At 46.5% G+C, this 12134-nt stretch overlaps 1 protein-coding gene across 1 annotated transcript; it reads left to right on the forward strand.

Moving 5' to 3' along the window:
• Nucleotides 1–308: 308 nt before the first annotated feature.
• Nucleotides 309–10467, forward strand: TRIM25 (tripartite motif containing 25). The gene is made up of 9 exons (XM_074160054.1): nt 309–964; nt 2052–2147; nt 3020–3253; nt 3727–3883; nt 4513–4584; nt 4971–5036; nt 5645–5671; nt 6030–6125; nt 6803–10467. The coding sequence occupies exons 1-9, from the start codon at nt 353–355 to the stop codon at nt 7321–7323; spliced, it is 1881 nt and encodes a 626-aa protein (XP_074016155.1). The 5' UTR covers nt 309–352; the 3' UTR covers nt 7324–10467.
• The last annotated feature ends 1667 nt before the right edge of the window (nt 10468–12134 follow it).

The following is a 12134-nucleotide window of genomic DNA, read 5'->3' on the forward strand; positions in this document are numbered from 1 at the left end:
CAGCGCTCCGCGCCGTCCGGGTGGGCCCTCGCAGCTGAAATTACTAATTTTTGGTTTAGAAACCAAACCCGAGACCTGCCGGGCACAGCGGCTGCGGCGGGTGACGCTGCATCGGCCCCCCCCGACCCGGGACGGCGGCCGCCCCGGAGCATCCCCGTCCCGGAGCATCCCCCTCCCGCGGGGCAGAGCCGGGGGCGGGCGGCGCCGCAGCCTCCCCAGGGGCGGGCGGGTCCCGGGGCCGGTCCCGGGGCTGCCGCCCCTCCCGCAGGGGCGGGATCGGGGCGCGTAAATTCCCGGAAAGCGCCAGCCCCAGTTTCGTTTCTGGAGTTACGGGGCAGCAGCGGTGGAGGCGATGGCGGCGCTGACCCCGTCGCCGTCGGAGCCGGGCCTGGCGGGGCTGGAGGAGGAGCTCACCTGCTCCATCTGCCTCTGCCTCTTCAACAGCCCCGTGACGGTGCCCTGCGGCCACAACTTCTGCGCCTCCTGCCTGGAGCTCTCCTGGGCCGGGCAGCTGGAGGACTTCAGCTGCCCCCAGTGCCGGGCCACCTTCCCGGGCCGCCCGCAGCTGCAGAAGAACACGGTGCTGTGCCGGGTGGTGGAGCAGCTCCGGGGCCGGGCCGGGGCCGAGCAGGAGGAGGAAAAGGAGGATGCGGTGGGGTGCGGGGGGGAGGCGACCCCCGTCTACTGCGACAGCTGCCGGCTGGCCCCGGCCGTGCAGACCTGCCTGACCTGCACCGCATCCTTCTGCCCCGAGCACCTGCAGCCGCACCGGGACAGCCCGGCCTTCCGCGACCACCAGCTCTGCCCGCCCCTGCGCGACCTGCAGCAGCGCAAGTGCCGCCAGCACAACAAGATCTTCGAGTTCTTCTGCAGCCAGCATGGCAGCTGCATCTGCTCCCTCTGCCTCCTCGGCCACAAGCTGTGTCACACCAGCCCCCTGCAGCTGGCCAAAGCCAACGCCGAGGTGAGTGGCCGGGGCAGGCGGGGGCGGCCGGCTCTGCCCTGGGCTGGAGGACCCTCCAAGAGCTACCCCGCAGCTCCCTTTCGCTTCCCTGGGTGCTGGGCCGTGGGCTGTGGAGTGTCAGGAAAGAGGCTGGACCAAGACCTGGCCTTGGCAAACCATCGCCTGCCCTCCAACATGCGCTCGAGCACATCCTCAAGAGTCGTTCCTTGCATTTCCCTGCTCTCTCCAAGATGGTGCTCCGGGATGCTGTGACGGGGTTGATTGCCAGCCCCTGTCTTGGGTTGGGTGAACGGCGAAGGCCTCCCCCCCTCTGCGAGTGTCATCACCAACTTCGAGCCTCCTCTGCTGCTCACGGCACGGGGTCTCCTGCCTAGCTGTAGCACAGGCTGACCAGGGGACTGTGGACAGACGTTGCTCTGTCTGTTTTTACGAAGGAAAGGATTATATGAATAGCCTAGGGAGAGCTCCAATACGTAGATAAAAACCAGGAGCAGGCTCTCCACAGAGTGGAAGGGAGGGAAATCTGGCCTTTGTATCTTACAGTGAGCACAGCTGAAAAGTTTAAGAGGCCAAACTCCCATCTTTTTGGTGAGGATGTGTACTGTTTACCCTACGGAGTCCTCCCTGATTTAGCTTAGCGGCATCTTGAACTAAAGGAATAGGTAATTTGCATCTGAGCAATAAAAGTCTCAATTAAAATGACAGGGGTGATTAACCCCCATTAACCTAATGCCCAAAGTCTAACCTGAGGGCTAACGTAGGGTTTATTCCTAGCACTGGGAACTGCTGTGCTGACGGAAGCACTTGGTCATTATCGAAGGAGAGATCCGCACTGTGCATCCTGCTGGTGGGAGAGGTGGAGCTGTGGGGAGGGTGGCGGCTGCACAACCCACACCTGTGCAGAAGGGTGCTTTTACATCCTGCAAGGTTTAAGGAGCAGCAGGATATAAATCGTTAGTACTAAGTGCTTACAGGGGTTATTTAAAACTTTCTGTAAATACGGTTCTTACTCCAGTAAGCACGACCCGACAGAGAGCAGACACGGCAACCACTTCTCTGAAATACTTCCTGGTCTCTTCTGTTGCAGTCGGCGCTGAAGAAGAAACTGATGGAGCTGCATAATCAGAGTGAAAGAGCTGCTCGAGCAATGAGCACTGTGAAAACAAACCAAAGCCAAGCTGCTGTAAGTGGGTAACTGTTCAAAATGCTGCCAGGTTGCTTGGCATATGCTGCCCACTGTGTGGTGTTGATGCTCGTGCTCTTGTGACAATGGCTGTAGTATTGAGATTGCATTGGCAGGAGAAGACATAACTGGGGAGGAACAGGAAAGAGGCATTTTGGCAGAGCCAGGCAGCTCTGTGGGAGATGGGAGTAACCCAACCACTGTGCAAGGGCTTTGTACCCACATGTGCTAGCACACCCGACCCGCAACGGGGCCCAAACCCATCCTTTCCTCTTGCACCAGAAAGTGCTACCCTGTGCAACCTCAGCCAAAGGATTAGTGAGCTGTAATGGCTGCCACTAGTGCAGAAAGGTGGAATGTCTCTTCCCATAAATGACCACAACTAATCCTTGCTCTCAGCTGATGACGGGGGCTGCTGTTTGTGCTGGATCGGGTACATCTCACTTGTACCGTCCTTTCTGAACTGAGTGGTGGGAACCAAGAAACTGAAAAGCCACCGGGGCAGCACTTCTGTGCTCCTCTGGAACATCTCTCGGAGGATCAGGAATAATTTTTTATTAACCAGAGATGCCACATCTCGGAGGCAGAAAACAGGTACAGCCGTGCAAGTGGCGGTGCGGTGTCCCAGCCCTATCCCAGTGCTGGTGACCACTAGATGGCACGGCTGGCCTGGCCTCTGCCCGCCGGCCCCTGCAGACCCACAGTAAATAAGCTTTCTTCCCAAGCTATATAGAAATACATAGCTTTTCTGTTGACTGTTTCAAGTAATTGAAGCCTACGTGTTCCTCAAAGGCTTTCTTGTAGTAGCAGTAAGCAGTACCTTGTCCACAAACTGTTCTTTTGAACCCAGTGTCTGTTCTTCTCTGCTCCAGGAGGCAGCTTCCAGGAAGAAAGATTTGATCAGAAGTGAGTTTTCAGAAATGAAAGCTTTAATTGAAGAAAGAGAAAATGAGACCTTAAAACTAATTGCAGATGAAGAAAAAAGAGTTTGCAACAAGTTTGATTATATTTACGGAGTTCTGGGAAGTAAGAAGAATGAAATTCAGTCTCTCAGAGATCAGATTGAGATGGCACTGACAGAAAGTGATGACATTCTGTTTTTGAAGGTAATACGTCCTTGAAATGCGAATCCAATTCTTTGTGTTTCTAGAATGCAGAATTGCAAAAACCTGCTGTGCTAGTCCTGCTCTCCAGACACTTTCAGTCAAATGATAATGACGTTGTGTGCAAGAACCTGCTGTATAAGGATGTACTGATAAGTACACAAGTATCAATGAAAGAGCGCTGAAGTGGTGTCTTGTAACTCCCCCCAGTTCAGCCTCTGCTCATCTCCATGAGGTGTTGCAGCTCGGTGCTGTGACGCCGTCCAGTAGACCTTCCTTGCTGCTTCGGATACCAGTTCAGAATTCATGCATGTGAATTGATTCAGAAGTTTTGCCATGGGTCGTGTCTGACTGTACCCTCTGCTCTTTTGAATTTGAGAGGAATGCACAAACCCCTCCCCACTTAAAGTAACTTGGTTGTATTTTTCTGTCTGCTACACAGTGGGCTGCATGAGAGCTTCTGTTTGTCATTTCAGAGAGCAGCAGCACTGCAACAAACATCAACAAGAGACGCTTTTGTCCCTGTAATTGAAATGGACCAAAACTTGGTACATTCCACTTACCAGTCTATCATTAACCTTAAAGACGTCGTGAAACTTGCGGTGACTCAGTGCAAGGAGAAGAAAGCGGAAGGTACTGTATCACTGGGAGAATTGGCATTTTCTGCCTTGACTTTGAGCTCAAATGATGGATCTTCTCCCTCCAATCCCAATAGAATTTAAAAAAAATAGTGCACAAATACAGTTGGTTAATACAAATTGAGTCCTCCAACTTCTGCAGTTCTCCATTTCCATACAAAAATGCTAGAGTCTGGGCTAAACTAGGAGAAAAAACATGCCAGTGTCTCGTCACTTTTATCTATATTTGGATAAGCTGATGACTGTCATGTTACTATGCCCTTCTGGCACAGCTCAGCCTTTACTCATTACAGTAATTTATGTTTTTATTATGTGGCAGGGTTGGATGCAGTTAGGATGTGGATTTGAGGGGAGACACAAAATGCTTTAGAGTGATAGGACTATTGGTTACCCATCTGTAAAGGTGGGGATCCTGTAAGTGTTGTAGAACAAAGCCCTACTTACCGGGTGAAGGAAAAGAATCTCTTGGATGGGGGTGCGGGTATCATCTATGCAGTTTCCATCTCTGCTGAGCATCACTGAAGTTCTATTCACGTAACTGAAAAATAAGATTGAAAAATGTTCTCGCTGATGCAGTACTGTTCCTGGCAACACAAACCATAATGTAAAATATCACCATTGCAGCAAAACCGACACCTGGGAAAACCAAGCCCTTTCCAGCAGCTGCTTCTAACAAAAAAAAGCCTCCAGGACCACGTAAGTACTAAAAACCATCATCATCTTCTAACTATGTTTTACCATTAAAGAAGAATTCAAGCAGTTACCCAGGAGCGGTTTGCAGGGTGATGCAGTGATTATCTGTAGTGAGCACTTTGGCATGGGGAAGGGCAGGTGTGCTGGGCTGTGTGGTGATGGGTGCCCCATCAGCTGCCCCGACACGGCGGTCCATTGCCCTCAGCATGCACCTGGGGTGGTGTCGGTGCAGGCTGTACAACAAAGCAGAGCCTCCCCACCCTCTGGCTCTTGCAGGTTTGTGTTCACTTGTACTAAACATCTGTCTGTTTGATGGATTTGTATGTATTGAATCCCACTTATGAGCTGTTCACGATCTGGTGTTTTTTTTCTCCCCCCTCCCTCACAAGAGCATACCCAGAAAGAGAGAAACCTTCCCCAGAGTCAAGCCGCTCTGCAGGCGGAGGCAGATACCAGTAAGTAGTGATTAATAGCAGCCTTACTCAAACGTTTTGCTGGCCATGTCTTGCCTACAGTCTAAGTCTGGAGTGATGGAGACAGTCATTGTGCCAGGTGATACTAGGGCCCGTCAATATTGTTTTGTCCAGATACTGGTATTGATGTGGCACTCTAGCCTATTTGAAATATCCTCCATAGTCTCTTTTTGAAATAAATCCAAGTGTTAAGAAACCATTTCTGTTACTTCCACTGAGCTCTTGACACATGGTCCTTTCCATTCACAAGCCCTAGGTGCGGAGCGCTCAGTAGGGTCTGTTGGGGATTCTGGAGTTGAAAGGACTTGTAGATCCTGTTGAGGCACTAGAAGTTCTGTTGTAAAAAGAAAAAGTGTAGTCATGGGAGCAGGCTTATTACCACTTGCCCTAAAACACTGCATCCTGGAGTAGAGCTGAAGCTCCTTCCAGGCTTACAACCCTGTGAAATGGGAAGCAAAATTCATCTACTGCTGCAGCTTCAGAAGAGCAATGATGATGGCTTTAGAGGTGGCATAGTCTATCGGTGGCTTTTCAGTTTCAGTAGAACTCACAGTTCCCTTTTTTTTCCTCTTTTTTTTTTTTTATTTCAGAGGAGAAAAAGAAATCTGTTAAAGTTGGTAAGTCCAACCTTTCAGCATATTTATCCTAATTTTCATTGTCTGCTCTTAAAATGATAAGTAGATGGTCACCCGTGTTGCTGTATTCTGTTGTTCAATTGTTGCTCTGAGAAGGCTCTTACTAGTCACGCTGAGAGCGATCATCACTGAAAGAGGTTGCTCAGAGACAACAGGGGATTTTCAAAACTTGACAAGACTGTGAGCAACCTGAGCTAATATTGAAATTAACCCTGCTTGGAGCAGGAGGCCAGACCAGGTAACCTCTGGAGGCCTGCTCCAACCTGAGGGTGTCTGTGGCTGTGTGTTGAGCGTGCAGGTTTCTTCCCAACTGGCCAAACTCTCTTTTCTGTTGACACAGCACCAACCGTGGGAACAGTAAGTGCTGCAGCCACCACTACAGCTAAAGAACTTCTCGACAGCTTTCTGAAGAAACCCAGAGAGGAGCTTTTGCAGTGTAAGACACTCAAGGTTACACTACTTAAAGACAAACTTTCTGCACTGGTGTTACGTGCCCTCTGTAGTTACCTGACAGAAATACCTTTGAGGGGGTTCAGTTAGCTTAGTAGGTTATCAACTAATTGCTACAAATGAAGGAAATTTTTGGAGGAAAAGGGGACAGGAGGTTTCTAAGTGGTTCTTTTGCCAGATAAATTTGATCAATTTTTGGTATTCTTGTATCTTTACAGAAGTAAAGTTTGCTTGGTAATGGCTTTGGTTTCCCCCAAATGGCTTCATTAGGGTAGCCTAGAAATACGATGTAACGAACTGGATTTTAATTTGAAATGAAATGCAGGCTTTTAAGTGAGCTCACAATGGCCTGCTTAAGATGCTATAGCAGATGGCATACAATACGATATACCTTTTGCTGCCAGATCAGCAATCCACTCCTCCTGCCAGCATGTATGTGGGTGATGAAGGAATCCCATGGGGATGCAGCCTTCCGTTTGCCTGCTGTGTAACACAGAGCTGCAGTTGGACCCAGAGCTCTTACTGTGGCCCTAAGAACTGCCCGCACTGTGGAGGAGAGCAGAGCAGGGAGATAAACCCACGCAGGAACAAGTGCCCAGGCAGGCCAGTGTAAATAAAAGTGCTTTGCTCTTCAGTAGTTTCAAACAATTCATGTCCTTGCAGATACTGCTAACATCACCCTGGATTACAACACAGCTCATAACAAAGTGATGCTGTCTGAGAAATACACCAGGATGTCTGTCTCGGACACCCCCCTGAATTATGGCTACCACCCTCAGCGCTTCACCGATTGTTCCCAAGTGCTGGGGTTCCAGTGCTTCAAGAGAGGCATCCACTACTGGGAGGTGGAACTGCAGCAGAACAGCTTCTGTGGCATTGGCATCTGCTACGGCAGCATGGAGCGGCAGGGGCCGGACAGCCGCCTGGGGAGGAACAGCAGTTCTTGGTGTATTGAGTGGTTTAATTCCAAAATATCATCCTGGCATAATGATGTTGAAAAGTGCTTACCCAATGTGAAGGCTACTAAGATTGGTGTGCTGCTCCACTGCGAGGGAGGCTTTGTGATTTTCATGGCTGTTGGGGAGAAGCATAACTTGATCTATAAATTCAAAGCCCAGTTTACTGAAGCTTTGTACCCTGCCTTCTGGTTATTTTCCAGTGGCACTGTTCTCACTCTCTGCTAAGTGAAACAGTAAGGTCTCGTATCTTAATTTAATTTGCCTAGGTATGCAAATAATCAGTCCTTGAGCAAGTCATCTTTATATGGCTTAGTCTAAGAAGTCTCAAAGATTGATTGTTTGAGACAAAATATATTCTCTCTTTTAAGCACTTTGGGTCTGAATCACTAAAGCCTTTAGATAGTGATTTAGTAAAACATGGATGATGGTAAAAACTAAAAGCAAAGTTATGATACAATCAATTGTTAAACCTCTTCAGTAGCTACTGTTGCTTCTGTGGTTTGCTGTAAAGGATCCCCAGAAATAATTTTCAGATCTAAATGTGTTTCACAGGTAGCAGTAACACCTTTGAGAAAGAAACAGGAAGAATTCCTTGACAAATTCAGGTTCCAGGCTTTGTGGTAGGTCTCAGCATTGCCTTTTTCTCTGTATGCAGACTGTTGTCCATAGTCGGGATTTACAATACACGTGTTCTCAGTGTATGACTCCAGGAGATAGTACAGAACCTATTAAAATCAGTAAGTTCAGGTCTTACGACACCAAGTTATAAAAGCCAGTACGACAAAACTGATCAGAATGGAAATATAGAGACTTTTAGAGTTGATGGATAAGAAATGGTGTCAGGATTATCAGGAAATAAAGGACACTGACTCAGAGACTGGGAATATGCCAGAGAGTCTTCAGGAAGACATCCTGCAGAGCAGTAGTGTGCACCCTGTAATAATACAGTTTGTGGGATGAAGCATTCTGTCTCATATTCTGACCCAGAACATGCTTCACATCTTCACACTGAAGGATCTTCAGTGTGTGGTTTGTTGGTTTTTTTGGTGTGTGTTGAGGAGTTCAGGGAGTGCATTTCTGGCTTACGTAGGGAGCATTAATGTGCTGTTCACTGAAAGCAGGGTCTCCTGTCACAAAGCTTTTCCTCTTTGTGAAGCAAGATATTCTCTGCTGGGGTATCTTCAGTTGTTAAGGTGGTAAGAACTGGATTTCCTACCTGTTACTAGGACTCTCATTTGAGGAGTCTCAAGACAGTGAGCACAGTACCTAGAAAATGCTGTTTCCTCTCTGCATGAAGCCTGCAGGCAGACAGGTGAGTCTTTTGAAACATAAAGGGAATTAGCAGAAAGGAGAACGTATTTCCATTCCCACTGGAATGGATTTTTAATTCTCCTGGTGTTCTTTGCCTTGGGTTGTGGTATGTCTTCAGAAGTCCTCGCCACGTACAGAGGAATCTGTACTTCTGCCTTTTTTCCTTACAACTTTAAAACAATCAGTAGGCAATCAAGGTATTTGGATCTCATGGTTATTGGGCCTCTATCTTGTTGATGCCTCTGGACGTGCTAGAGCTACATTTCTTGTAGTAGCCCATGAGGAAGAGGGAAGCTCACAGGAGAGAATTCCTGGACTTTGATTTGTAAAAGTCCCCCTTATGGCACTTGCTGAAATAAAACACAAAGCTACTGCTGGCAGTTTGGAAGGGAAATGTTACAAGGCTCAGAAGAACCTCTGTGACTATATTTCACATTAGCCAAAATGCTTTAGAGGGACACTTGCAGGAATTCAGGCTTGGTGTCCCTATTTTTACTTGGTCTGTAAACTCTTAGTACTTTGTCAAGGATAGCGTAACTCTGGTGAGACACTTGCATTTCTTTGGCCAGAGTAGGATCTGGAATCAATGGTGGACCTAAAAGTGCCATGGCTGTCTCTGGAGTAGTTGTACCATCTCAAGGGTCTCGGCTCTCCAAAGCACAGTCAGCACTTAAACCACCAAACTAAGCAGAACCCTTCAAAATGTGTGGAAGGAGGATGTGGTGTCCTGATAGGAGCCAACAGTAACTGCAAAACTTTTTTCCTGCATTTCCAGTTTTTCAGCGGTGAGGAACAGGAGCGGTTTCCTCTGAGAAATCCTTTCCCTTCAGCTGCTGGGCTGGGCCATGGGGCTGCAGATCAGTCAGCAGGCGCTGAAGGAATACACTGGGCCCTTGGTCACGGGGGAAAAAAGCTCTGGCAGTTTGTGCAGCGGAGGAAGTCCGCATTTTCTATTGCTTGCTTCTTGACTTCAAAGGGGTGTTTATTAACCTCAAAGTCTATGGGCTGCTTTAGCCACAGCCTGGAGCAAAGTAAAGAAGAGCTCTTATTCCTCCACGCTGGACACTGTTGGGTTCTTTAAATGTGGCATTGGTGTGTGACCAATGGTGTATAACACAGAAGGTGTTCTGGATTACCACAGGCAGTGAAACAAGCCTGCCTCTGTGTTCCTCATTCTCTTTTGTTTGTTTTCTTTTGTGCTGTGAATGACTAGAAAGGATAGAATGAGTTTCTGTTACTGTGGAATGAAATGAGAAGTGCGTAACTGAGTTGCTGCACTTCTGAAGACTGTTATTTAGTTTAGCTTCAGATATCTTGGATATATCAAAACATTGACAAGGTTTAGTGATGGGTTGTGGGTGGTTTTTTTTTATCAGAGTTAGGTTGATGGTTGGACTAGATGATCTTAAAGGTCCCTTCCAACCTAGACAATTCTATGACTGGGGTGATACAACATTAGAGAAAATATTAGCTGTAGTATGAGAAGTAACGGTTCATAAGCCTCTCAACGCAACTGAAGTCTTTTTACTCAGCCAGTAATTATCAAAGTTGTACTGATTTTAACCAAAATGTAGATACCTTCATGTATTTTAATTATGCTTCTCTTTTTAGTTTTATAAACAACTCAACTTACCCAGTCTAGAAAAAGAATTAATTCTGGTGTTAATAAAACCATGAGGATGTGGAATGATTTGCATATTAATGTATAATTGAGAGTAAATCGAGAAACACCGCTGAAAATACACTGATCTGTTTAAATTCAATCTTTTCTTCAATTAAACACATTAGTAAAATCCTGCACTTAAAAAAATAAATACTTAATGTAACTATAAACCTGTTGATCAATCAGCCATGTATTCAGTACATATGCTATATGTTATCTTGTATAGATGTATCGGCCAGATATCCTTGTCAGGGCAAGAGACGTAGATTTTTATGCCATCTGTTTTATGACTGAGCCTGTAACTCTTTCAGAAGCTGAATATTGTTGATTTTTTTTAGCCGTAAAGTGAATTAATTGCGATATTATGAATTCAATAAATAGTCATGGTAAAGCCTAACTCTAAATGTCTTGTTCTGTGCTTGACGTTGAAGGAAGCAGGAAGGAAGGCAGAAATAAAGATGCTATAGTGTACAAATAGCAGGTCTTTTACTACATAACCCAAAGTTACACGAAAATTGGGGTAAGGGAGAAGAGGGGAAGGAGAGCTGCACAGGCTGTGCTCTCCTCTGAACTGTCTAACGCCCTCCTCAACTATCTCTTCCGCCTGAGCTACAACCCCTTTACCAGTAACACTGGTAATCCTATCCGGTAAATGGAACTGGAGACCTTTTCAGGTAAGCAAAAACATGTTCATCAGGTGGAGGAAGACAAATGACTAAGGACATATTATGTACAATGGGTTGCTTGAAAAAGCCTTAGGTGATGTCCAGCATCTGCCAGCTCACGTTACATCTGGAAGCAGCAATGGGTGATGATTCCTAATACTACTCAGGGAAATCAGGCTAAAGGGCTTGTGGTTTGCAAGCTGCTGTCTCCCCCTGTGGCCAGTGAAAAGCAGCTCAACAGGGAACTGCTCTGGCAGCTCCATAGGCTTTTAAAAATTAGCCAAAACAAAAGCATCCACAAAACAAGTTAAAAATTGACTTTTCCACTTAAAGTTCTCCAGGTGAATTAAGGCTGATGAAGATTTGGGGAATAAACTCTGAAGACTTCCCAGAGAGTCAGACAACAGCATCGCTTGATCAGCATGGCAGGTAGTACAAAAACTAAGGAAAAAAAATTAAGAATTCTCATCTTCACTAACTGCTTGTCCCATGATGTCCCTGGGATTAAGAAGTCAATTAAGTCTGCCAGAGTTTGGCCTCAGTTTCCAAAGACAGATAAATAGATATTTTGAGCCTGCAGAAACTTGCCTGTGACTACAGCCGGGGCCTGGAGCAGGTACGGAAAGCCCGGAGAAGTCAGCACATGTGACTCAATACAAGGTCTGTTTTTTCACTTGCTAACGCAATTCCCTCTTTATTTAGCTTTGTGATTACTTTTTCACAGCAAAAGGAACAACAGACTTGGCCTCCAAATCATATTTTCTGGGAGCGTATGTGAAAATGTTTATTGAGATGTTTTCTATACTTGTTTCTCTTCCTAAAATAAAGCGGTATTTGGCTAGTGTTTAACAGGCTGTGTTACTGTTCTCTGAGTCCCTCCCATCTCTTCCCCCCTTCCCGGTTCCCTCCCAATTGAGTGGCTGCTACTTCTCAAATAATCAATATGTCAGTTAAAAACATGTCACGGTGTGGTCATTGTATGACTCCTATTCAGAGCCCATGTCATTTAGACTTTCATTGGCAGCTATTTTGTCCCATTAAAAAGTTCAAGACAGCAATTTGTGAATCTTGCTCAGCCAAGTAGAACTGTGAAAAAAAAAAAGGAGTTATTTCAAAAGTCAATTAATTGTGGTCTGACAGAGTGCTCCTCATTCAGTTTTCTTCCAGGCCTTGTCATGGGCTCACATCTGTCAGCCCCGTGTTTCCCAGGCTGCTATCAGATGCCGTTACATTGAAAATAATGGGTTTATTCACAGCGTTTATTGGACTTTGTGTGGTAGACACATTTGTATATCATTTTACGGTGTAACAATTCCATTTACATAAAATATAGGCAATTATGTGAGTTGGGCCAAAGCACTAAGGGGGGGGGGAGGAGCCACCATTAAAATAACAAA

The sequence above is a fragment of the Numenius arquata genome, chromosome 17 (assembly GCF_964106895.1).
Source record: "Numenius arquata chromosome 17, bNumArq3.hap1.1, whole genome shotgun sequence".
Taxonomy (NCBI): domain Eukaryota; kingdom Metazoa; phylum Chordata; class Aves; order Charadriiformes; family Scolopacidae; genus Numenius; species Numenius arquata.

Bases quoted from the DNA above. Each gene is read 5' to 3' on its own strand.
- TRIM25 (XM_074160054.1), top strand. From the start codon at position 353: ATGGCGGCGCTGACCCCGTCGCCGTCGGAGCCGGGCCTGGCGGGGCTG. The intron at 3,884-4,512 runs GTACTGTATCAC...TCACCATTGCAG, and splicing joins CAAGGAGAAGAAAGCGGAAG to CAAAACCGACACCTGGGAAA. The intron at 5,672-6,029 runs GTAAGTCCAACC...CTGTTGACACAG, and splicing joins AAAGAAATCTGTTAAAGTTG to CACCAACCGTGGGAACAGTA.